We start from the raw sequence: 26,884 nt of genomic DNA, 5'->3' as shown, positions 1-26,884 counted from the left end.
CACAAAAGAACAGAGTTAAGCATGGCTTCTTGGTAGACAGCATTTTGCTTGTGGCATGCTGCAGCTCCTTTAAGAGAGGTCTTCCTGATTCAGCAGTAGCAGAAAAAAAGCCGTAATCATAGATTAAAAGGAGTAAAGAAAAAAATAAGCCACATAAAGATGAAATATACACAGAGTCTGGGTTATGTAAATTTCTGTGTTTTCTTTGAATTTTTAACAATTTGGAGGAGAAATACCCATTTCTCCCCAAGTTACAAGGATTTCTGGCTCTGTTGGGGTCATTTTCTTCTCGTTCCATATGTTGAGAATGTTGAGACTGTTTGAAGCAGAGAGGAAATTCAGTAAAGAGAGGAGACCGAAGAGTGCTGAAGTGTGATGTCACAGTTGTCTGTAACATTTATTTTGTCTCACACAAATGACATCAGTTATTGGTCTCTCTGGGCCCACTTCCCCAGGGACAAAACTAGCTTCTCATTTGCCCTGCGAATAGAGATAAGGTGAGTCTCTCTTTATGCACACATGGCTATCTTTAAAGAGAGAAAACACATTGAAACATGCATGAGGTATGTTCCTTATGAACAGCATCATAAATCCCAGTCTTCCAAATCAAAGACTATCTAGAGTTTAACCCAAAGTGCAGAACGTACTCAAGACAAAGCAGCAGTGGGCAGCTGAGGGAGACAGCTCAGCAATAGCACCCATGCTCAGCATGGATGAGGCAATGGTCTAATCCCCAGCACCAAGACCCACAGAGGACAATTTTAAAAAGGAAATGAGAGAGGGGTCTAAAAACCTGGAAGGTCTGATGTCTGCTGATACCAATACACAAGGCATAGGATAAGCTTTTCTTTCTTTCTTTCTTTCTTTTTCTTTTTCTTTTTGATGTTACAGGGTTCTGTAGAATGGGCTGGAGTGATGGTTTATTTGATCAAGTGCTTGCCACAGAACTGCGAGGACCCAAGTTCAGTCTTTACCACCTATTTCGGAAGTGGTGTGACTGTCATCCCAGCACCAGGGTGGCAGACAGGCATATCTCTGCATCTTCCTGCCTGCTTTTCTAGCTAAACCAATGAGTTCCAGGACCCAGTGAGAGATCCCATCTCTTAGAAACCAAAGTGGATGAAGCCCGAAGACACTGGGGTTGAGGTTGATCTTTGATACATGTGTGCACATAATACACACACGAGAGAGAGAGAGAGAGAGAGAGAGAGAGAGAGAGAGAGAGAGAGAGAGAGAGAGAGAGAGAGAATATTAATCAATAAAACTAAAGGTTCTGTAGCAGTCAGTGTTGCTGCTGTTATTTTGTTTTGTTTTTAAATATTTATTTATTTAATATGTATACAATATTCTGTCCATATGCCTGAAGGCCAGAAGAGGGCGCCAGACCTCTTTACAGATGGTTGTGAGCCACCACGTGGTTGCTGGGAATTGAACTCAGGACCTTTGGAAGAGCAGGCAATGCTCTTAACCACTGAGCTATCTCTCCAGCCCCTGCTGCTGTTATTTTGAAGACGGGCTCTTACTATGTAACCCAGCTTGGAAATGGAGAGTCTTCCTGCCTTAGCCTCAATGAAGAAGCAAGTCTCTTAATATAGTCAGATACACTGTAGAGAATCATACATGTGCAATATAGTACGCACGCCTGTTTTCTCCTAGCAGTAATGTGCTTTTTAGAATCTGAGTCTCTCTGCAGTAATTGTGGCATGTGAGTAGCTAGACTATCCTGTAGAATAGATAGAAGGTTCCAAGAGGAGATTTTCCAGGTCAGTTAGTCACTAGAAAAAACAGACTTCACTTCAGGTCTGCTGGAATCCAATAGGAGACCATTTCCTGACTGCTTCTTACACAGAGTCACAGGGGAAAAAAGAGCCAGTATTATTCTGGTTTTTAACTCACTTTTAAATTTTTACTAATCATTATTTCAAATATTTATGAAGTTCTGTCTTATAGAAATAAGATGACTGTTATTCCAATATTGAATGTTTCTGATCCATGCACTTATACCCTTCCCTAAAACTTCTATTACTAAGTATCAATTTATAGGTAAAAGAATAACTTACCCATAAAAGGAAGTTTCCTATCTATCGGAACACACTGACTAAGGATATGAATTTGCCATTTTTGATTGTAACCTGGGGTTGTAGCTCAGTGGTAGAGCCATTACTTATATGTGTAAGGCCTTGGGTCCATCCTCCAGCAGTACAAAACAAACCCCCCCCCACACACACACACACATGGCTTTTCAAATAGGCTTTTTGAAGAATGAGCAGAATGGAGCAGTAGACAGAAAAATGGTTCTAATAGGTCATGAGAAGAGATGTGAGGTGGCTTGCATGAGAATGACCACCAAAGGCTTGTGCAGGGAGACCCTAACATCCTCTAAGGAAGGCTCTTTGGTGGGTTCATTTCACACCTACAGTTCTTAGCGACAACTGAGAAGGAACACAGGAAGTGGGGTGGCTTCAGTGTTGAATAGTGGCTTCTATTATAGGGTGCTCTACATGTGTAGACAAACATTTCACATAAAGGTTTTATGTAGATTAACCATGTAGATTCATGTACATGGTTTCATGTAGGCTTAGATTTTAGGCCCTTCTATCCAAGCTTGCTCAACAGATACAGATGTGAGGTCAGGGTTTGAAGTGTATTCTTCCTTCAGATGGGCACCGAGCTTATCAAACACTTGCTACAAAATCATTTCCATCAGTTACTTAGACATGACTCAAAGAAGCCATTTCACATGGTTCTTGTTATTCCTGGGTCATAGTCTTCTGCAAGAATGCCTCCCATAATTTTACACAAGTGGAAATATATACATTACTTTTCCTAGTGTTTCAGGAGACAGGATGAGAAGAAAATTACAATCTTCCATACTCCTTCCTAGTCTGCATTCCTCTTTCACTTTCTCAGAATCTGAGGGAATTCAAACCCAGAGAAAATAGAAACAGAAAATTTTGTCTTGGGACACTAAATATACAATTCTAACCTAGTATTATGAAAAGAACTTGAACAAGGAGTCGTTATTTAGTTATGATAGTCTGTAAATCCTACAATTTTGATCCTCAAACCACCATGCATGAATATGAGACTAAGAGATGAGGCTACTGGGACTCATTCCCAAGAGAACAAAAGTAGCTGAAAATCAGATTCGATGGGAAATCCCAGGAAGTCTACTACCACTTAGTCTGGGGGAAGTCTTATTGAAAAATACATTTGATTTTTATATAGGCCAATAAAATATCTTAAATGGCATTTATGTGACATGCATTTGTATTTCCACTAACAAGAAGATTTAAGCAATGTATATGTTTGGAGAAAATAAAACAAAACATTATAAATGGCAGAAAAAAGACACAGAAGGAAGAATGCCTCCTCCTTTTGAGACTGGGGTCTTGCTATGTAACTGAGGCTGTCCTTCAACCCAAGCTCCTCCCTCAGGCTTCCATGTGCAGGATTACAGATGTGTGCCACCACGCCCATCTTCCAAACCGACTTTAAACATGAACTCACGTAGTAATTAGACCTTATTAGACCTTTGTTTCTTTAAAGTAGCTTTTAGAGAGAATGCAGCGCTTAAGAATTTCATACTTTTAGTAAAATAATAATAATAATTGGGGCTGGAGAGATGGCTTAACAGGAGAGCTTGCTGCTTTTCCAGAGGGCCTGAATTAGGTTTCCATGACCCACTTCAGACAGCTCATACCTTCTGCAACTGCAGCTTCTCGGGCACCACCTAACACATGACATACACACACACACACACACACACACAAATAGCATAAACCTTTAAAATTTTTACAGTGCATGTGCATCCATGACTCAGGAGCCAGAGACCGAGACTGGGTGTCCTCCTCGATGGCTCTTTAGCTGGTGTTTTGAGGCAGGGTCTTTGAGTGAATCGAGCTTGCTAATTCAGCTGGATTTCCGCTCAGCAAGATCAGTCTGTGTCCACCTCCCGCACTGGGGGTCCAAAATCAAGTCCTCAAGCGTGTGCAGGAAGCCATATCTCCAGCCCATATATTGATATTTCAAAGTGCCTATCACCCACGTTTTCCAGAGAAGTAAACTGAGGCTCGGAGGAAGATTTGAAAACCAAGTGCTTGGACTGGGGGTAGGGCTCAGCAGATAAAGACACCTGCCTCTGGGACTGGCGGTCTGAGGCTGATCCATGGGACCCACATGTTTTGGGAGAAACCCATTCCAGGAAGTTGCAAGCGGACCTACTGGCAGTGCCGTCGTATACACACGCCCACAGTCATAGATGTGCACAACAATCGTAACAAAAAAATGGCCTGTAAGCTTTGTATATATTTCTGTGATTTTTCTTTTACACACCTAATTCTTTCTCCTCATAATTTCCCTTGTATCTCCTGTATACAGCTCTATATGTATATACCTTGACATACAAGACCCTGTGTGGCCTGGCACAGACAACTTCTTTAATGAGCTAGCTCCTCCAGGGGAATATTCCTGATTCCCAAGGAGGCTAGGCTTCTATAAACATTCTCTAGGAGTTTCAACTCCAGTAACTTTGCATGTCAAATTCTTGTCCTGTCCCTGAAACTTGGACAAACCACCTCCAAATATTGCCTCAAAACCTAGTGAGTCCCTGCTTGGCAGCCGTGCAAATGCTATAGTAACCAACTACAGCCATTCTAGCACGATGGTATTGACCGTAATCACAGAATGACATTCTTCCCAAAGGGAGAGAATATCAGTTAGCAGAAAGCAGGCCACTAAACCCCACTCATCCCTCCTCCAGTGAAGAGGGATTGAGCCATTAAATTAGCTTCTTTATACAACTTTAAATTCCCCATTATGAATTTTGTATATTCTGCTTACTCTTTATGCTTGAGTGTGCGTGCGCACTGCGGACGCACGCACATGCGTATGTGTCGGCGGTTTTTCTCCCTCCACTGTGGTTTCCAGGGAAGGAACTCAGACAGTAAGCTTTGCATGGCAAGTACTTTATCTGCTCAGCTATTTGAGGAATACACGTTTCTGAGACAGGGTCTCATGCTAGACACCCCCCCCCCCATGTAGTAAAGAATGATGTAGAACTCCTGCTCCACCTGCCTCTATCCCAAGTGCAGATTATAAATGTATGGCTGGCTTGTAGTAACCTTTTTCTTTTGATACACTTTTACTCATATCTGGTTCAGACATGATCTCTCTAAAAAACTATTCAGATACTTTAACTCTGTCTTCTACCTTCTTCCAAGCTTGGGCGTTTTAAGAAATGGATCTGTCTCTAGTTGCTACTACTGGCAATATACACAGAATACACATTCAAAGGCAAAAAACAAAACAAAACAAAAAAACCTTCAAAACTGTATACACACACAAACACACAAAACCAGTGAAAATTAAGACTTTCCCCCAATTCCATCATAGAAAGGTGTTTCTTTTCATATTGCACATACTTCAGTGTTTCATACGTAGAACGTGATTAAGCCATATAAGTACACACTACACAGCGCTTAGCATCCTGGTCTGCTGTACATGCACATGGACATCTACTTGAAGATTCATACAGATTTGCTTTGGTTTTTACATAGGTGTAGGAGCAGCCGAACAGCATAGTATTCCGGGACAGGGATGTACCAGGATTACTTCCTCCTGACTGAGTTGCCCCGCACCGAACGCCCTCTCCGCCTCCCGTCACGCGGAACACGTCGGCGGCAGAACCCCAGCCGGCTCCGGTCTCCCGAGACCTCCCGGCTGGGGGGCGGAGCTGCGGGTGGGCGGGGCTCCGTGGTAGGCGGGGCTCCGAGCGGCGGGCGCGGCCCCGGATCCTCCCCTCTCCTCCGGCGGCGCCGGCGGCGGCAGCACTTCCGGGTCGGCGCGGAGGCGGGGCGGAGGCGCCGCGGCTGTTATTGTTCCGAAGGGCTGGGCCGCTGCGATCCGCTCTCGGCGCTGTCAGTTCGTCCCTCTAGCCCCTCGGGTCCTTGCTGCTGGCTCTGACGGCGGCCGACGGCGGGCGGGGCCCGGGTTCGCGGCCGAGCGGCGCCGGTGAGGGCGCGGAGGAGGCGCACAGCGGGAGGAGGAGCCGTGAGCCTGGCACGGAGCGGCCGCGGCCATGGCGTACGCCTATCTCTTCAAGTACATCATCATCGGCGACACAGGTGAGGCCGCCGGCGGGCTGTGGTGGGCCGGGGCGGGCAGGCGGGGCAAACGGCGGCGGTGGCGCGGCGGGCGCGGGTCGGGCGGCGCGGAGCGGCACGGCGCGGCGCCTCCCTTCCTCCCATCCTCCCTCGGTCCCCTGGCCGCCGCTCCATTTCCGCAGTGCTGGCGCTGATGACGTGGGCGCTGCGAGCGGTCGCGGCCTGGCCGGGGCCTTCCCTGCTCGGCCCGGGCCCGCTGCAGCCGGGCCCAGGACAGCCGTTTGCGGCTCCCGGCGAGAGTGACAGCAGGGCGGTCCTGTTCGGGACCCGGGCCTGGACTGTCTCCACAGCCCAAGGAGGAAGAGGGAAGCCGAACGAATCAGATCGTGATGGGCCCCGGTCCGGATTTTTGTCCCCGGTCCCACCTCCCCGACCTGCACGCTTCCGCCTAGGCCTGCGCAAGGCGCACCCTGAAGTGGGACAGCCTGTTACGGAGAGATTATTTTAAAAAAGAATTTTTTTTTTAAAACGTTCTCAACTTTCAAGTCCGAATAAGTCAGGTCACATGACTTGATGGCAGGGCTGTTCCTTTCGGGGTCATTAAAGCATTGTAGAACCCTGGCGACTTTTGCCACGTGTAAGCTGGGGTTATTGGATTTGATAGTAATGCAAGGCGGGTCAGTGCTCAGGGCGTGAGCATACCGTGATGTGCTGATTGAGGACGTTTTTTTTTTCCAGTTGTGTCAAGTCACAGTTGCTGATTTTCAGGTGACCTCGTGTGCATTTGAAGCAAAGAAAAAAATCAATTTTCAGTTAAAAATATCATCCTAATACATTTCTCAAACAAATTAACAAGCCTTTATGAAATACTTCGAATACCTGTGATTTGGGCCATACTTTGCATCTAATAATAAGCCTAAAGCTTGTTCAGGTATTAAAACTATTAATACACCGGAGTGTGATTTCAGTGGTGACTGTTGCACAACCCTGGACCCTTTGCACAACTTCGGCGATGTAGAAGCAACTTGAGGTGGCCCTGTAATGCAGTAGGTTCTATAAGTAACTGGAAGTATGTTGATTGCTGCCTAAAATAAAATCTTCCTGCTGTGAATACAGTTTTCCAGCAAGGTTCTTGTGTGTGTGTGTGTGTGTGTGTGTGTGTGTGTGTGTGTGTGTGTGTGTGTGTGTGTGTGTAAGTGTACAGAAACCTGATCGTTTTCTATGCAAGGTACTGGGTAAAGCCATATTTTGTAAACTGTTTGGAAAGGGAGGAATCTAAGACCACTGAGATATAAAAAAATAAAATTGGAGATATCGTAGCCAGGAATAGAAATGACTGATTACTTGGTTGTCTCAGCAGTAGCGAAAATTAGGTTTCGAATTTGCACGGTATCTTGTTTTTTGTTTTGTTTTGTTTTGTTTTTGTTTTTTACTACGGATCTCCTGTGGATTAATAAAGCAATATGCAGGAAATAATGGGGCTACAGATGTGAGCGAGCTGGTGCTCTGTTCTCGTGACATTTGTCCCCATGCCACAACAGTTCTGTGCTTTAAGGGAAGGCGCTCTTCTCTATGCATTCTGTTCTGACCTAGCTCAGGCACTTGATGCTTGACATGTAGAGCTGCACTTTGCCCACACTCCACTTCACCTAGGACAGTTTAGAAATTCCTGTGTCAGGAGGCAAACCCCTGCTCATTCATTTCTTTGCCTTTTTACCTTGACCCTTAGTGAACTCTAAAGTACCTGCCTGCTCTTCTGGCATTCTTTGCTACTGCATCTCCTTCTCTTGCCTGTGATGCCCAAAGGCTAGTTTTTGAAGATTGCCTTGGTCCCTCCTCCTCCCTCTGGCTTGGCCTGTCTTCTGCCACAGTCTTTCCCTATGAAATTTTATTAGTCTTTTAATAAAAGCTTTGCCCAGGTCTTCCAAGTGCTTGCAGAGTCAGCATATCTTGACCTCATATATGCCAGTGTTCTCCAGTTAGTACTGACTACTTATTTTCTGGATTATATTTCTCAATTTGTATCATTTTTCTTTTCCGATGTTAACTCCGGACTGATTTTTATAGGTATTTGTATAGGCATCTGCGTTTGCTTATGTACTTCTTGAGGGTAGAAAAGGTGTTCTCTGTGGCTCTGTACTTTAGAATGGACCGTATATGTGCATATATGCAGAAAATCCTAAACCCTGTGGTTAACAGTTATTTCTAGAGAGGAGGGAATTCAGCTTGTATTAGGAAAGTTGGTATTGGTGAAATGAGGTTTTCTGCACTTTCTGGTTTTGTTGCTGTTTTTGAGACAGGATCTTGGTTGGCCTGGTACTGTGTGGCCTGTTTTGGCCTCAAGCTTGTGGGGAGTCTCCCTGCTTCAGTCTCTTGAGTGCTGGAATTATAGGCATGTATCACCATGTCCAGCTATCCTCTAAATTTTGGTATTGTAATGTTTTATTTGTTTATACTATAAGTTTTAACATTGTACTATTAGGGTCCAGGTGTTCTCCGCCCTGTGTGTGTGCTCCCACCAAATTTCCAGATGCCTATCAGTTTTGTTGTAGTTGGTGATTTCATGACACTGAGTGTTTGGGGAAAGTTTTCAGTTAGCAATAGTCAGTCCTTGAACAAACCTCATGGGTTGCTACTAAACTGCCATGCACAAAGCTTGTGCCGTCTGCCGTCTTGTGTCTCTGCTCATCCTCAGTCTTGGAGGCCTTGTCCTTTACTGCAGAAGACATGGAGCCTCCTCATTTCATCACTGACTTCTAATTTTCTATTAAACCTTCCCGTTTGATTTTATCACTTTGCTTATTTATAAGCTTTAAAAGAGACTACATTTTAGCTGTTGGTCTTTGTTTGTAAGTAAAAGATGTTTGCCAAAAAGATGTTGGGTTCCTTGTGTTGCCACAGCCAGATAGTCACTCCCTGTTAGTTCCTGCACCCGTTTTTTACTCAGACCCCTTACTTGGGTCTTCTCTTCTGAGGATGTTTTGCTGTTTCCATAATGGCTTTTTATTCTTTTTTTTTTTTTTTTTTTTTTTTTGGTTTTTCGAGACAGGGTTTCTCTGTGGCTTTGGAGCCTGTCCTGGAACTAGCTCTGTAGACCAGGCTGGTCTCGAACTCACAGAGATCCACCTGCCTCTGTCTCCCAAGTGCTGGGATTAAAGGCGTGTGCCACCATCGCCCGGCTATGGCTTTTTATTCTTAAAAGTTTTTATTAGCAGCAGTAGTACTATAATATACTGATCCTGGTCAGCATTGGTCCTTTGTAATAGATTTTCTGAATTGGTTTTTCTTTTCTTGCTGATAGACTGTTTTGTGTTGTTTTGTTTTGTTTTTTGAGTGTTCCTTAAGGAATACCAAGACTAGGTTTATGTGGACTTATCTATCACATTCGTTTTCTAGCACTTTCTAGTTGGTGATGCCATAAAAAATTCTTCACGCTATTTATAGTTTCTATGTAATATCAGTGTCTTGTGGTTTACCCTTAGCCCTTGGTTTGGAAAATTTTTTATTTTATTTTATTGCTTATTTATTTATTGAGGTAGGATCTCACTACATAGCCCAAACTGGCCTCAAATAATTCTTCTACTCAGTGCTGGGATTACAGGCTCATCTAGTCCTTAGTCCTTGTTTCGAATTTTTCTTGGGTGGGGATTTGTTTTGGGTTTGTTGTTGTTTGTTTTATAGACAGATTTCACATAGCCCAGGCAGGTCTCTGTTTCTTGGTGTGGGGAAGGATAATGTTGAAATGATCCTCATGAACCACTTGGCACCACCTGGAGGTTTTGTTTATAGTTATGGTCTCCGTTTTGTTTCATAAATTGGCCTTAACTTCAGATCCTCTTGTCTCTGAATGCTGGTTTGTTCCATTGAGTCTGTTATCTTTTAATCCTTCAACAAATATGCTAGGTTTCTGTTTTACATATAAAGAAAAGCAAGCTATGTTGTTTAGAAGGAATTATGTTTAGTGCATGGTAGAACAGAGAACTCGGACTGTCTATTATATTGTGATATCTAGTGACCTGGCTTTGTTTCATTTGGCAACCCTCTTCTACCTCAGTTTTCCCTTTGGTTGTTCTTTGGGAAATGAAAGATAACTATATGGTCTGTCTGACTTGGGACTTGGTCTGTAACCAGGCTAACGTCAAATTCACAGAGATCACCTGCATCTGCTTCCCAGGTGCTAGGATTAAAGGGGTGTACCACCATGCAAGATTCCTCAGTTTTGCTTTTTATAGCTTTGATAAAGCTTAGGTTTCGCCGGTGGTAGCGCACACCTTTAAACCCAGCACTCAGGAGGCAGAGGCAGGTGAATCTCTATGAATTTGATGCCAGCCCTCGTCTACAGAGAGAGTTCCAGGACAGGATCCGAAGCTACAGAGAAACCCTGTCTTGAAAAACAAAACAAAAAACTTGGGTTTCTCCCAGTTATCTTAAATATTCTCATCTTCAGGTATAGCTGATGGTGACTGTCTGGACCAAGTTGGAAGAGAGAGAGAAAGTGAATATTGATGGCTGTCTTATTGCAGCCAACTTCTTGAAGGCAGGAGCAGGATGGTGCCTGGCACAGTCAGTACTGTCGTGAATGATAAATGTGATGTGTAGGTTTTGCTGGGCAGGCAGCATGGCATATACCAAATTATTTTTCATTTGTATAAATAGTAAAGGGCACAGAAATTGAGTTTTATATAAATGAAGGATATAGGATTTATTGATTTTTCTGTTGGTACTGTAATAAGCTACAAGAAATTAGCAGCTCAAAGAAGACAAATTTATCTTAGCAGTCTACAGTTCAGATGTATGACGTATCAGTGTTGGCAAAAGTCAAACCTTTGGCAAGGCTGGGTTCTGTTCTGGAGAGTCCTTGCTCATGCAGGTTGTTGGCTTAGTTCCAATAGCTGTAGCTATGGGGCTCCTATTCCTGCTCTTTGCGAGATGTCATCTGAGGGCTTTTCCCAACTTTACATATCCATATATGCATAACAACCACACACACACAAACACGGGGGGAGGGGGGCCTGATTCTTCTTTCTCTTAAAAGATAGTAACAGTTGTGCACATTTTTCTTGTGTCCTGTCTTTTGTTTTGTTTTTCCAAGACAAGGTTTCTCTGTGTAACAAACCTGACTGTCCTGGAACTCATCTTGTAGACTAGGGTGGCCTAAAACTCACAGAGATTCTCCTGCCTCAGCCTCCCCAGTGCTGGAATTGAAGGTGTGTGCCTCCATGCCTGGGCTGTGTCCTATCTTTCTAAATCTTCTTGTGTCTTCTCATCTCAGGTTAATCTAGGAGTCCCCACTGTTAAAGATGCATGTAATTAGGTTGGGTTCAACTGGATAACAAAAATAACCTTTTCTTCCCTAGGTCTTGACTTTTGTTTTGTTTTTCTTGGTTGATTGGTTCTTTCTAGGTCTCACTATGTAGTCAAGGCTGGTCTTGAGCTTGCAGCAGTCCCCCTTCAGCCTCCCAACCGCTGGATTTAGAAGCATTTAACACCGTGTCCAGCTGCTGTAACTGTTGTCTAAGGCAGTATCTCTGTGTGGTAACTCATGTGTCTGAGCAATAACATCCATAGAGAGACTCTTTTTTTAGTTGGAGAATGTGAAGCTGCCATAGCACAACACTGCTAATAGCTGACTAAGCTGGATTTTAAACCTGGGTTTTTCTGACTCCAGCATCTGCACTCTTCCCTGTGTTGTGCAGATTCTTTTGGTTCTTCTAAGCTCCTTATCAAATTGTCTCCTGTGGGTCTGCTAATCTCTTGGTTTGTAGAGTTGCTGCTGAGTGCTGCATAGTCCTTTATTTAAAGAAAAAGTACAGTGTACAGTCAGGGCAGAGTAGGTCTGTCCTAAGCTAGGGTCAAGGACTTTCGACGCCTGCATCTATTACTGTGCAAATTTTCTGAGTCTTAGTGCCTTTATAACATGGGAATGAAGACATTAGATTAGATATTTTTCTATTACTGTTACAAAACACCATGACCAAGGCAACTTATAAAAGAAAGTGTTTAATTGAGCTTACTATCTCAGTGTTAAAGTTCATGATGACAGAGAAAAGGCATGGTAGCAAAAACAGCTGAGACCTTACAGAGAGCTCGTGAGCACTGCCCCTTCAAACACCTCTTCAAACAATCCTTCTAATCCTAATCCTTCTCAAAGAATTCCACCAACTGAGTGCCAAGTATTCAAAGTAGACATCAGTGGGTGCCTTTCTCATTCAAAATATGTGGCTGTGAATTGCATAAGAAATAGTAATAGCCCATCATCACTTTGTTTTGTTTCCTTGAATGTTTCTGTAATTACCTCATATTTGTTTTAAAAACCAGTCCCGATTTGACCCTGCTGCCTAGTATCCAAATAATACAGATTTAAAAACAAGTTATTTTGCCCTCTATGTGTCTTAATACGTGAATTTCTTTCACCAGCTCCCCTGCCCCAGGACATTTCTGCTTACCTTGCTTATTTATGACCAAATGGTACTTTTTAATAATCTGCTATGGCTTGTCTTTAGCATTCCTAGCCTGTGTTGTGTTTTCTTTTGCTTCCATGTTTTGTTTTGGTTTGGTTTTTTTTTGTATCTAGATGGTTTGTATAAGCTTCCTTATATTAAGGTGGTTTGTTAACCATCATTTTATCCTTTGTATCTGTTCATCTTGGTTCATCCGTCCATCCATCTACCCTTCTCCAGCTCTACTAGTGGCTTCTTTTCCTGGATGTGTGCATTTATTCCTGTGTAGGTACATGTGCACATGCATGTTGAAGTCTGAAGTTAGTGCTGGATGTCTTCATCTCTCTTCACCTAAGATTTTCTTGGGAGAGTGTGTTTTTGTTTATTGACTAGGCTGGTTGGCCAGCGAGTTCCAGGGATCCTCAATCTCTGCTGTCTACTTCTCCCTGCCCTTGCCTCAGCATTATATTACAGACACTTGGCACCATACGAGGGCTCATACTTGTTTGGCAAGAACTTTACTGGCTGAACTGTCTTCCTAGCTTTCACTAGTGATTTTTTTTTTCTCTAAAGACTCAGGATTTTATTTTAGGACAGACTTAATGGTTACAAGAAATAGAAACCCTTTTCAACTAGCTGAGTAAAGGAACTAAATTGTAAAGGTGGTAGCACAGCACAGGGTGCAATATGCCCATAATCCCAGAAGGTTTGACATCGAGGCAGGATCAGGAGTTCCAGGACATTCTGAGTTTATTGTGAGTTTGAAGCCATCTAGGGCTATATAGTGAAACACTGTTTCAAAATAATACTAACACTAAAACTAATACTACCAAAAATAGGCTTATAGAACCCAAGAAAAACTGTAAGTGGGTGTTTGTTTACTGAGAAAGTATTTTTTTCTTGATCCTTGAGGTATTTGTGTGAAATGATACCTAAATTGTTTGAATATAATAAAAACTCATTAGTCAGAAATTGAGATAAAGACCTGATAAATTTTAGGACCAGCAGAGAGTCAAATGGCTGACCCTCTCTCTATATTTCCCCTATCCACCAAACCTGGAAATCCCTCTTCTCTCTTCCCATCCCTCTCTAGCAAACTTCCTCAACTCTCCAACAACTCTACGACTAATCCCAGTCCAACTGACTCCATCCTTTGACTCGAGATGGCTTTATCAGCACAGTTGAATGGTTGTAAGAACAATTGTCCTATGGCATCTCCCCCTTTTGTCTAAATAAAAAGGAAATATTTTAGTTCTAACATAGTAAAACTATATATAATAAGAACAATTATCAAATACATTCATGCTGGGCAGTAGTGGCGCACACCTTTAATTCCAGCACTTGGGAGGCAGAAGCAGATGGTTCTCTGTGAGTTTGAGACCAGCCTAATCTGCAGAGCAAGTTCCAGGACAGACACCAACGTTACATAGAGAAACACTGTCTCAAAAAAAAGAAGAAGAAAAAAAATATATACATACACAATGTCCAGTTCATTAGTATTTGGCAAATTCAGAGAAAATGTTCTATTATCTATCCTATCTTGGTGAGTACAAAGTTTTGTACCTAATTTTTTTCTATCACAACTAAGGAAAACTGTAACTATAACCATCAATCTTCAACCCCTTCAGATACCTGAGAAGGACATACTATTAACTGAATAAACAGAAAGTGCAGAACAAGTGACTTCTGAAACTAAGAAATAACAGAGACATCTACCTGTCTGGACAGTCACCCCAGGTTCCTCTCTAACGTTAGGGCGTCTTTCTTCAGCCTATGGGACTAAAGTATCTGACAGACTACTCTGTGATCATGAAGTTTGAAGGACTTGTCTTGGCAAAATTCAGCAGTTGCCTTCTTTTGTGTCCTGCTTGTCCAATTTGGACAGCATACTGTCTGCAGTCGAGGAAGGGGCAGTTTCTTTGCCCAGTAGCTAACTTTGCCTCATATGGAGGTTCCTCAATGCCCATCATCCTCTTTTGAAGTAAATTGGTGCTTCCAGGAACAAAGGAGTCTCACTGTCATGAAAAGCCTTATGTTATTAAAACGTTAAAATGCCATATTCAGTAGACCTCTGAAGTGTTTGAAGACTGTCTATTTAAAATATATCTCTGATTGACCTTAAAAACATACCTAATATGACTATAAATTTGGTTGTTATAGATGACTAACTACTAACCTGTATTTCTTTATTATCCTAAATAGCTTTCAAGGACTAGAACTTTACATTTTTCAATGAGCTACATAAGTACAATACTTTAAACAAGACATAAAAACATGTAAGACAAAGAACAAAAATAAACTTAAATTTTTATCAGTATACAAAATTATCTTGAGTAGAAACATCTACAGTACAACAAAATAACCTTGTTTGTATCAATATATAGAATTCCATACCAATGTAAAATGTTTGAGACTAGTAATTGCTCTTTAGCTTAAAAGTAGATCCCATAACCTACCCTTTTATTCAGTCATTTCTGTATCTCCCTTTTTTTTTCTGTTCAGAAAGGGATCCCAGAATCTAAACCTCCCTTGCTTAGTTTTCTCCCTGACCATGACCAAAAACAACTTGCAACTAACCCACCAAACAATGTCAAACATCTATAAAATCACCAAAGATCAAAAACCACACAACCCACCTTTTAGGAATGTGGTCGTTATTTTGTTAAAATTAACTTCCTGCTGTCTGTGGACAATGGCATCTTTAGGGGACCCTGAGAAAATTGGGATATAATCTTCAAGTTCTGGGAGAGCTACCTGTTGTCCAGTCTCTGTGTGATGGGAAAGTGCAGAGCTTATCTGAAGTCCTGACTGGAGTAGTTTATAAGACTGGGCCATCTTAGCTAACCACTTTGAAGTTGTCCTGAGCAGTTTGTAGTCCAAAGATGATTTTTGGGTGGTGTTTTTCAGCTCACTGGAGTTAGCACAATCCAGGTGGATTCATCATTGTTGAGCCCCAATATCCTTTTGGAGACTTCAAAAGTTTCTGTTAGGAATGGTTATAGTTCACTGCAGAAAAGTTAAACACTTTAAATGTCATATGCATCCGATAGCAGAGAGCTTAATGGACCACTGTATTCTTAGTTGCCTCCTTCAGACTCAAGCCTAAAACCACTTACAGGAAGCTAGATAAAGCTTATTTCTAGAATTAGTTAATACTCTATATGACCATTAATATCACAGCAGAAGGTTTAAGTATATATAATCTTAAAAATTTAGAGATAATATTTATACCTTAAGAAGAGTTTTAAAGAGATTAGTGGCAAGAGAATAGTGCCATGCCATTAGGCCATTTTACTCCTTGGGGGGGGGAGCATTTTTTTCTGGATGATTTGTCCTTCTTCAGATGTCTTTATTTGTCCAGTAGTCTTTAGATTCCTTAGTTCCATGATTTTATTCTCATGGAAAGACAAAAACAAAACCATGCCCCAACCTTAACTCTTGAGGAGTTTCCCTTCTTGGCAGGTTGAATAGCCACGCTGTTTGATGAATTATTACCACTTCTCATCAAGAGGTCTCTCTTGTTCAAATCTAATCTTAACTTATCTTGGTATCCATAGCCTTTCTTCTCCTGTGGAAACAAAAGCAAAACTTCTTCCCCAATGTAGCACTTATCCTGGTTTCCATTCTGAGGTCAACACATCCTTAAAGTATACAGGCTGATTTAATTTGGCTTTTTTTTCCTACTAGCCAATGTCTCTCCTTACTCATTAGAATTTAAAAAGTTTAAAATTAAGCTAGGCAGTGGTGGTATCTGCCTTTAATCCCAGCACTCGGGAGGCAGAGGCAGGCAGAACTCTGTGAGTTCAAAGCCAGCCTGTTCTATAAGAGCTAGTTCCAGGACAGCTAGGGCTCTTACACAGAAACCCTGTCTCAAAAAACCAAAACAAAACAAAACAAATTTAAAGTTAATAAAGCATTGTGCATTCTATCCCTGGGGGTCTTTATTATCCCCCCCCCTTTTAAATTAAAATATCTTTTAGAGTGTGATTAGATCTTTCTGTAACTGCCCTGTAGGACTGTGTGGTATACCTATAATATGCTTAATGTTATAATATGCAAAAAACTGTTTCATTTTACTAGAGACACGTGCTGTAGCATTGTCAGTTTTAATTTGTACAGATATTCCGTTAATGGTCATAACTCACAAGTCTGTGGTTATAGAATCAGCCTTCTCAGAGCTCAAAGCTTTGCCTTTTGGAATCCTGATATGTGTATGTGATATGGTGCACATACTTTAATTTTCCTAACTCAACAAAATAAAACATATTTATTTGCCAAATTTCATTTCCTTGAATACCCTGTGGAATACTTCTTGCAGATAGTGGAGTTTGGTGATACAAAGAACAAGCAGGACATTTCCTAATTTCCCTTGTTGTCAAGTGATAGAAAACTCTTTCTCAAACCCTTGCTACATGGTGTTTCTTTTGAAATTCTGAGTGTTCCAACACATTTTCTATCAGTAGCTGAACAATTTCATATACCATTACCTTGTGGTAGAGGGTAGACCCAAATGGGATCTGATACATGTTACATGCAAGGAATAGTTTCTATTTCTGATTATTTCTTGTAATTGAATAAATGACAGAGTTAAGTTTCTTTTCTACCTAAGCCAACTGTCTCTCAGTCTAAGCTGATAATTTTATTGAACTATTTAAATCCTTATAACTTGTAAGATTTGAAAAAAAATTACTTAGCTCTCAAGTTTTTAATCCCGTCTTGGAACTTCTTGAAAATCATTGTGTTCTCAATCTCTCCTGATTTGTACATTCTGGGTTGAGTATTTTGTAAACCTATTTTATATCCTAAATAATTAATAGAGTCTCCTCTTTGTGTTTTTTTTTTTTCAGGAGCAATTTGTAATCCCCAACAATGCAAAAAAAAATTTTTTTTTTTTGCTTCTTCAAGCATTTTTCTAAGATATTTGCCTCTAAATCAGCTAGTAAGATATCAGCTATATAATGGTAAATTACAGATTGAGGAAACTGATTATGAATTATTTGCAATGGCTGTTGTGCAAAATATTGTCCTTCCCAGGGACAACCATGCATAACTGTCTTAGGGGCCTCCTTGTTTCTTAGTTTTCTGGGGTTGTGGACTGTAGGCTAGTTATCCATTATTTTATGTCTGATATCCACTTACGAGTAAATATGCATCATGTTTGTCTTTATGGGTCTGGGTTACCTCATTTTTTTTTACTAGCTTTTTTCTTGTTCCTTCCATTCATTTGCCTGCAAATTCGGGATGCCATTGTTTTTTATTGCTGAGTAATGATCTATTGTAAAGTTACCATATTTTTTTGTCCATTCCTCAGGTGAGGGGCATCTAGGTTGTATCCAAGTTCTGGCTATTACAAATAATGCTGCTATGAACATAGTTGGGCAAATGTCTTTGTGGTATGAGTGTGCTTCCTTTAGGTATGTGCCTAAGAATGGTATTTCTGGGTCTTGCAGTAGGTTGATTCCCAATTTTCTGAGAAACCGCCATACTAATCTTCAAAGTGGCTGTACAAGTTTACATTCCCACCAACAGTGGAAGAGTGCTTCCCTTACTCCACATCCTCTCCAGCATAAACTATCAGTCATCATTATTTTTGATCTTAGCCATTCTGACTGCTGTAAGAAGGTATCTCAGAGTTGTTTTGATTTGCATTTCTCTGATGGCTAAGGATGTTGAACATTTCCTCAAATGTCTTTTGGCCATTTGAGTTTCTTCTGCTGAGAATTCTCTCTTTAGATCTGTACCCCATTTTTTTGATTGGATTCTTTGGTTTTGGATTCCTAATTTCTTGAGTTCTGTATATATTTTGGAGATCAGCCCTCTGTCAGATGTGTGGTTAGTGGCGATCTTTTCCCATTCTGTAGGCAGTCATTTTGTCTTGTTGACCATGTTCTTTGCTTTATAGAAGCTTCTCAGTTTTAGGAGGTTCCATTTATTAATTGTTGCTCTCAGCGTCTGTGCTACTGATGTTTTATTTAGGAAGTAGCTTCCTGTGTCAATGCTTTCAAGGCTACTTCCACTTACTTTTCTGTCAGGTTCAGTGTAACTGGATTTATGTTTGATCCACTTGGACTGGAGTTTTTTGCATGGTAATAGATATGGATCTATGTGTTCTTCTGCATGTTGACATCCAGTTATACCAACACTATTTGTTGAAGATACTTTCTTTTTTCTGTTGTATAATTTTGGCTTCTTTGTCAAAAATCAGGTGTTCATGGGCGTGTGGATTGTCAGGGTCTTTGATTTGATTCCATTGATCCACATTTCTGTTTTTATGCCAATACCAAGCTCTTTTTAGTACTATAGCTCTGTAGTATAGCTTCAAGTCAGGGGTGGTGATGTCAAAGCATATCTTTTAAAAATAGAATGCCTGTGTGTGTATGTGTGTACATATGATTTAAGTAAAATTTATGAATATATGAGTTCAGTATTAATATATATCATTTCCATCCTCTCCTCTAATTCCTTCCGTGCCCCCAACTCCCTTTCAGATTCAGACTTTATATTTAATTACTTTCATTACATTTTATATGCATACATAAATATATGTACAACCTGCTGGATCCATTTAGTTTTGCTCCAATGTATGTATTTAGAGCTGAGCATTTGGTGTTAGATAACCAATTAGTCTTGTCCTTGGAGAAGACTTATTCTCTCTCTCTCACCATTAGTTTCCTTCATCTTAAGGGTAAATGAGTCTTGTGAGAATGTTCTCATCTTCGTTTGCATTTCAGCTGGCAGTATTATTCGGATCTTGTTTAGTCAACAAATCGTTAAAATTTTATGGATTAGCTCCTGTTATATATAGAAGACAGTGTCTCCCAGCAGACATTTTTTTCTCTAGCTCTTACCAGTCTTTCTGCTCCCTTTTTTGGTGATAATCCCTGAGCCTTAGCAATAGGGATTATGTTGTAGATGTATCAGTTGGGGCTGGGTACTTACTTCATGATCAGTTCTTTACATTTTGACTAGTTATGAATTTCTATATGTAATTTTAATATAACCTATTGCAAATATTTTAAAATTCATTTTGAGTTTATAATTTGAAAATTTTAGTGTTTTCATATATATTGCAATCATTGAAGAATTTGAATTTATTTCTGCCATTAGGTTCCATGTGGCTAAGTCAGATAGGAAAGGATCAAGACATAGAATGCCAACCTGCATGCCCATCTTGAGCCTTTATAGAGGCACACCCACATAAGAAGCCATATGAATGCCGAATTTTCCAAGATGCGTGTCACCTGTGCGTTACGGAACACTGATCCAGCTACTGCTTGTGGGATTCAATCATTAAATTTCTCAGTTCTCTCTAAAATTGGTAGGATGTCTGCCAAGTGCTTGTTCAAATACCCATTTCTTCTCTACCTTCACAGTAGTATTTGAAATTCAGGTGGCAGTTAAGTGTGTTATTTATTTACTGCTGGTATGCTAGTGTAAGTAGTATGTTCATGCTTGGTATGTTGACATATGCCTGTAAATTCAACATCTAAGAAGCTGATACAGGAAGATTATGAGTTAGAAGTCATCTTGGGGTGTGTAGGAAGTTCCAGGAAAGCCTGAATATATTAAGACCTTATCTCAAAATGAATTAATTACTATTAATTAAATAAAATTTGTAGAAGACTTTGGCGTTAGTTGACTTTGGCGTTAGTTCATTTTTAGCAATAATTACTATGCATCTAGAAGTCAAATGGTATCACAAGTCCATCTTTGATTATTTTGACCTAGACCTCACTCTTGAACATCTTCCAAGAGTCTCTATTTATAATTAGAAGATTTTGATTGGTATGGTGTCTCCATTGTATGACCTCTTCATCTTCTGTTTTCTCGTGTAATGCCAGGCAAAGCTGAATTTACTGGTTTGTTTTGTTTTGTTTTTTGAGCTTGATGTAAAACTATGTACAGGTGCCTTATAAACGACAAAGTTGTTTACTAATAATGGTACTTAAAGCTAATTGTCCCCTTCATTGAGCTTCCTAAAATTAAATTGGGGGGTCCTATTCAAAAAGGTTATTTAGTTTGCTGATTTCAAACCACTTAAATTTAAGAAAACAAGATCACATGTTAATCACAAAATAGTAGGTTTTTTGGTCTTGATATCTTTTGTGCTCAGTAAACTTGAAAAAGTTTTCAGCCTGGCAGTGGTTGAACCTTTTCACAGCCTTTAATTCCAGCACTCGGGAGGCAGAGACAGGTGGATCTCTGTGAGTTCGAGGCCAGCCTGGTCTACAAAAGCTAGTTCCAGGACAGGTACCAAAAAAAAAATTACCTAGTCTGTATTTTCCTAATTCAGTAATTTGGTTTTGTTACTCTTTTGCTTTTTATTAGCCTGATCTGTCAATTACATGAAATAGTTTACTTTGCTTATAGCTTTTAATTTTGTGACAAACTACTTATGATGTAACATATTTTTATAGGTCATGTGCAGTAGATTTTGTTAATAATAACAATAATTTAATAATAATAATATTGCACATATATATCTACCTTTTTTCCATAGCATTATGGAAAATTTTTTTATTTAAACTACTTTTAAGACAGTGTCTTTCTATGTAGCCCAGGCTGACCTTGAGACCTTGATCCTTTCTACCCTGTCTCTTGTGTTCTGAGATTGCAGGAATGGAACCTCACATCCACTTTGATAAGTATTTTTGGATCCCCAGTAGTGGAAAGTATTGGATCCCAGGTAGTGGGTTTCTCCACTGATGCAATAGGCCAGATCAAGCCAAATCAAAAAGACCAGATTTAATGTGAGAACTGCCCCTCAGGCTCCTCAGAATTGAGGCATGGGAGGGAGGAGGAGGAGAAATCACATAGCAGGTCTAAGGACTAGAGCTTAAATACCCTATTGGCATGGTCACGAGAAACTCCAGGAGAAGAACCTTGGAGGGCTTTCTGAGAAGGATGGGCTTTGGAATGGGGGAGGAGTGAGGTCAAGGGGAAGTTCCAGCTGAACACACTTTTGTGTTGTTTCCTTTGCTTTATTTCTTAACTTTGTTAGTTTTTATTTAAGAGGTCTATAGTAGAACACACTTTTTTTTTCTGTTCTATTATTTTTGAGATATGATTTCACTGTGTAGCCTGGCAGATTTCAAACTTGCAGTTTTGCTGTCTTGGCCTTGGCCTCCCAGGTATTGGGCTTAAAGGAATGTGACACTGATGCTGCCCAACTGATGTTTCAATTAAGAAAAAGAAAAATGTTCTAGATTCCTCATGACCGATTTATTTTATCATGAATCATAGCAAAAATAGTATGGATGACATCTTTGATTAGCTATGTGTTGAATTTCTTTTATTTCCAGGGTGGTCAGTTCTTGGCTGAGGCTGTTCATTCGTTTCCTGGCCATCCAGACCCGAAATAATCATACAGAAACTATTTTAATTTCAATACTGTTTGACCAATAGCTTAAGCATATTTCTAGCTAACACTTACATCTTAACCCATTTCTATTATTTTATATATTATCACAAGGGTCATGGTTTACCAGTACTTCAACTCCATCAAAGACTCCAGAAGGATATAATTTTACCTAAGTTAACAGGAAGTGCATTGTAAGCAACTTTTGAAACTCTAGAATTGACAGAGACATCTTGCTGCCTCAACAGTCACCCAAAATTCTTCTGAAACATTGGGGCATCCATCTGCAGCCTACAGCAGGCCCGTAGCATTTGGCAGACTTTTTCATGAGACAAAAAATTTCAAAAACAGTTCTGCCTTTATCGGCAGTTTGTCAGTCACTTTCTTCTGGGTCCTTTAGAATGTCTGGCAGACTCTTTCATGAAGCAGGAATCCTGAAGGACTGTCTTACCTTTAGGCAAGTTCAGCAGTCAGTTTTCTGTGAGTCCTGCATGTCCAGTTCATACAACATAATGTCAAGCAGGCCAGGCAAGAACAGTTTCTTGTCTAAATGGCTAGCAAACTCCATAAGAAGCCTCTTTGATGCCCATCATCCTCTTGAAGTAGATTAGTGCTGCCAGGAGCAGATGTGTCTCATTGTCATGAAAAGTCCTAAGTTCTTAAAACATTTTAAATGCTTTATTCTCTTAGTGTTTGAAAGGTTTAAAGACTACTTATCTATCTGAAATATATCTTTGTACATCTAGAAAACCTAACATGACTATAAACTTGACTATTATAGATGACTACCTATTAACCTGTATTTGTTTATTATACATTACATTTTTAAATGAGCTGGATAAATACAATGCCTTAATCAAGAGCAGAGCTATAAATATAAAAAATTGACATTAAATTTGTATCAGTAAACCAAAATCCATACCAATGCAAAGTATTCATCTCTATAGCATATCCCCCTTTAAATGTAAACAAAAATTTTTAAACAATATTTGGAAATTTGGGCATAGTTTTATCCAAACTGCTTCTGCTTTTTGTTGGGTGGAATAATTTGGGGGTTGTGGAGACCTTTTGGGGGGTCTTAGTACATCAAACCATCTTAGCCTGGAAGGAATCCACAGGTTCTCATCCTCTGTGGAAACAAAAGCAGAACCTCTTTTCCAAAGCAACATGTCCTTAGACCCAAATCTTGAGGTCAAGATACCTTTAATATATATATGTTGGTTTAGCTTACCAGCCCATACAATGAAATGTCTCTCTGTACTTAGCTCATTTAAAGTCAAAAACTTTAAAGAAAACACAATAATATACATAATCTAGACTTTCTATGTATATTTCATTTTTATGTGGCTTATTTTTTTACTCCTTTAATTTATGACTGTCTATATTCTGTCTCTTTAAAGACTGTTTTATCTTTTTAAAAAATGATTTACTTTTTAAAAATAACTCTCTATACTCTTTTTTTCTTTCCCAAACCTACATACACTCTTGTGTCTCATTTAGAAGTCTTTTATGTCTGAATCTGTCCTATTGTGTATATGTAATCCTTTTCTGTCCAAAAGCGCTTCTTAAAATACTAAGCAGTGTGGCTAGGACTAAGGCTGCTTTGCCTTTTGGCTCTGACCAGTCCAACATGGCAGAGGTTCATTTGATGCGAGCTCTGCAAGCCATGCTCACAGCCCCATTTCTAGGCACATAGTAGGTCTGTGTTGCCATTAAGCAAGTTGTAGCACTTTACTCACAAACTCCATTTAAATGCTCAATCCCCTGAAAGAGCCAGAGCTGTTCCTGCAACTAGCATGAACCAGGAAGCTGCCATCTCAAAACCGCACAGCATCTGTCGGGGTGTGTGTGTGTGTAGGTCAGATGGTAATTTTGGGTGTCATTCCATGGGAACCACCCTTGTTTTTTGATAAAGGATCTCTTATTAGCCTGGAATTGATTAGACAAGGCTAGTAGGCCAGTGAGGCAGCTCCAGAGCTCTTCCTGTCTCTGCCTCTCCAGTGCTGGGTTTACAAGCACATGCCAGCATACTTGACCTTTTTACATGTGTGATGGAGATTGAACTCAGGCTCTCCTGTCTGTACTGCAAGTACTTTACTGACTGAGCCATCTCGCCAGCTCTTCCAAGGTGTCCTTTAGACAAGGCACAAAATAAGGGGCATTTTACATATGTATAAGCAGTACTCATCTTAACTTTGAGCAGTAAAGTCAAGTGGGGGTGGGGGTGGCACATCCCAGCACTACTGGAGGCAGAGGCAGGCAGATCTCTGTGGTTTAAAACCAGCCTGGTCTACAGAGAGAGTTCTAGGAGAGCCAGAGCTAAACAGTGAAACCCTGTCTCAAAAAACCAAAAAAGAAAAAAAAAAAGAAAAATTAAAAATAAATAAAAAAATAGAAATAGAATATTTTTATTAAAAATAAGAAAAATAGAAATAAAATAAGAAAAATAGTTTTCAGGGACACCAACATTAATACTTTTTAAAAGAAATTCTTAAATAAGCCTAAACTTTGATTGCGTCAGATAAATTTGGGAAGAAATTTTTGTCCTAGCAATCTTTATCTTGAAGAATTTTTTAATTTAGTGCATGTGTTAAATTTTCAGCATACTCTTACATTTTGTTATTGGACCTTGTGGTACTCCTTTGAGGGGAGCAATGTTTTCTCTTTTTAGATTTCTTTCTCTTTCTCTGTCTGTGCATGCACGCAGGTATATGTTCATGTTATTGGCGAGCAAATCCAGGGCTTAATGCATATTAGACAGTGCTTTACCACTGCGCCACCAAATCACAGCTCTGATGCAGTGTTCTTTTGTCATTTTAGAAACAGAAAATTGAGCTCAATTTCTACACCTTTTTGTTGTTGTTGTTCAAGAATTATGAGTTAAAAACTTTAAAAAATTAATTAAAATTAAATTAAAAGGAAAGAATAATGAGTATTTAATATAACGAAGCTATATAGAGTGAGATTGTCTCTAAAAGAGGTTTTGTCTGAGCTAGGTAGTGGTGGCACACGCCTTTAATCCCAGCACAGGGGAGTCAGAGGCACATGGATATCTGTGAATTCGAGGCCAAAATCAAACAAACTTAAGCCCAGGCTAGACTGCTCATTCACAGGAGTGTCTCCATGCGCCACTCTTTTGTTTCTTCTCTCCTGTAAAACCGTAGTTGTTGGCACCTCTTCCCTAGTTAGCAGTTGGCACTGTACTTCCCATACCCTTGACTTTTTTTCCCCTCTTAAAAATCGTTTGAATTGCAAAAAATAGAATTCTCACCAATTTTTAAGAACCTTGAGATTACCAGAGTCCTAAAATGACTCATTGGGTTCTTAGGAATTATTCCCCTGTTCTTTGCAAAGGATTTTTTCCTAAAAATCTCTAGAGGACTAAGTAGGTTAACCTACAGATTCTCTGCAGTGGAGATTCAGGATTCTGATTTTTAGCATGCCTAGATGCTAAGTGTTTGCTACTGACATAGTCTTTAGGTACTTGCTTCTCACAGTACTATGTCCTACAGAGGGAACAGACTTGAATTCTGGGTTTAAAAAAGAGAAAAGTAAAAGGCTGAGGTTGGAGGATTATTTTGAGTTCAAGCCCAACCTGTGCTACATAAGCCAGGGCAGGGAAAGAGAAGAAACAGACTTGATGGTAGCAGCACTGCTAGATGAATCATTTGTGTTAAATGGAGAGAGGAGGTGATGCCTAACTCAAGGCCTTAAGGTGTAGGATTGATTATCCAGTTAACACTCAGCAGGTAAATACCTTCCACCAAGCCTGCTAACCTGAGTTTGCTGTCTCGGACCCTCATGGTGGGAGGGAGCAGAAAGGTGACTTCTGCAAGCTGCCCTGCTGTAGCACACATACGCCATGACGCACATTTCACATGTGTGCACATACACAGCACAGTAGTGTTTACCACATCAGGTGCTCTGGAGGAAGAAAAGATGAATACATTTCAGATCTTGTCCTGAAGGAACTTTGTTTATAAAATGATGAAAATAGACATTTAAATAACGATAGTAGATATTGACGTTAGTAATAAATGCCTTTCCAGAAATAAAAGTAAGTCCATTACAGATCACATCCAGCTAATGGAAGAAAGGCCTTTGTGAATGGAGGCAATTGGCTCCACAGATCAGGAGGCGGTGGGAGGGGGCAGTAGTATTTTGTTTGCTAAGGAAAGCAGTGTCTTTTCCTTCTGAACGCACCCATTCTTTCTGCACTCTCAAAGTCCTGCTATTCTAGACTTTTCCCTTTTTCTGAAGCCATCTCAGACAAAGCTGAGCTTGAGGGAGGTTGAGGATTAGCTTACTGCTACATGTGGGAGCTCCGAGTTGCTGAACCAGACTAAGTTTTTTACGAAGAACTTAGTCTTTAAATTCTTTAAGAGGCACTGGTATGTTTTGAATGTGAGATTCTTGAAAATTTGCCCACTGAAGAAGATGATCTGATATACAGAGAAGCATAAACATGAGCTGAAAAGGGCTGGCTAGTTCTCAGGACCTGCAGCAAAGGCTGAGCCCGGCCTTTAAAGGAAAGGGACACTGCTGGAGTGCTGAAAGGACTCTGGTGGCACAGCTAAGAGGGAGCTTGGAGGGAAGAAGTGAAGTGTTGTAAAAATCTGTTGGATTTTGACTTTTTAGTTAAATAGAATAACAAATGAGTTCTAAAGTTACTCTGTGTCCTGAGTGCTTTATAATTTAGCTGATTTAATTCTCCCTGCCCTGTGATACGGATGCATTCTAATCCACATTTTGTAAATGACAGAAAGGACACACGTCTTCTCCAGCTTCCTGGGTGGTGCTTTGGTGGGAACTGCTAAGACCTAGTTGCTATTCTAGGAGTTTATGTGCCAGCCTCCTTTGCATGGAAAACTAATGAATAAGGAAGGGCAAAAGGGTTATTTTAAAAATTGGAGAACTATAAATAGTGGCTGACTGAATGTCAGCAGCAGAAACCCTTGTTGCCGCTTTTCTGTGCTTTTGTA

At 40.3% G+C, this 26,884-nt stretch overlaps 1 protein-coding gene across 1 annotated transcript in view; it reads left to right on the top strand.

The window, feature by feature from the left end:
- Positions 1–5,857: 5,857 nt before the first annotated feature.
- Rab2a (RAB2A, member RAS oncogene family) overlaps positions 5,858–26,884 on the top strand; it is a 68,818-nt gene continuing 47,791 nt past the window's right edge. The window contains exon 1 of the mRNA XM_075967016.1: positions 5,858–6,125. Within this exon, the coding sequence (XP_075823131.1) occupies positions 6,080–6,125 (46 nt within the window). The 5' untranslated portion in view covers positions 5,858–6,079. The remainder of the gene's footprint in view (positions 6,126–26,884) is intronic.

This window comes from Microtus pennsylvanicus, chromosome 3 (assembly GCF_037038515.1).
Source record: "Microtus pennsylvanicus isolate mMicPen1 chromosome 3, mMicPen1.hap1, whole genome shotgun sequence".
Taxonomy (NCBI): domain Eukaryota; kingdom Metazoa; phylum Chordata; class Mammalia; order Rodentia; family Cricetidae; genus Microtus; species Microtus pennsylvanicus.
The sequence above is the reverse complement of the archived record's forward strand: the minus strand, read 5'-3'. Positions and strand labels throughout refer to the sequence as shown.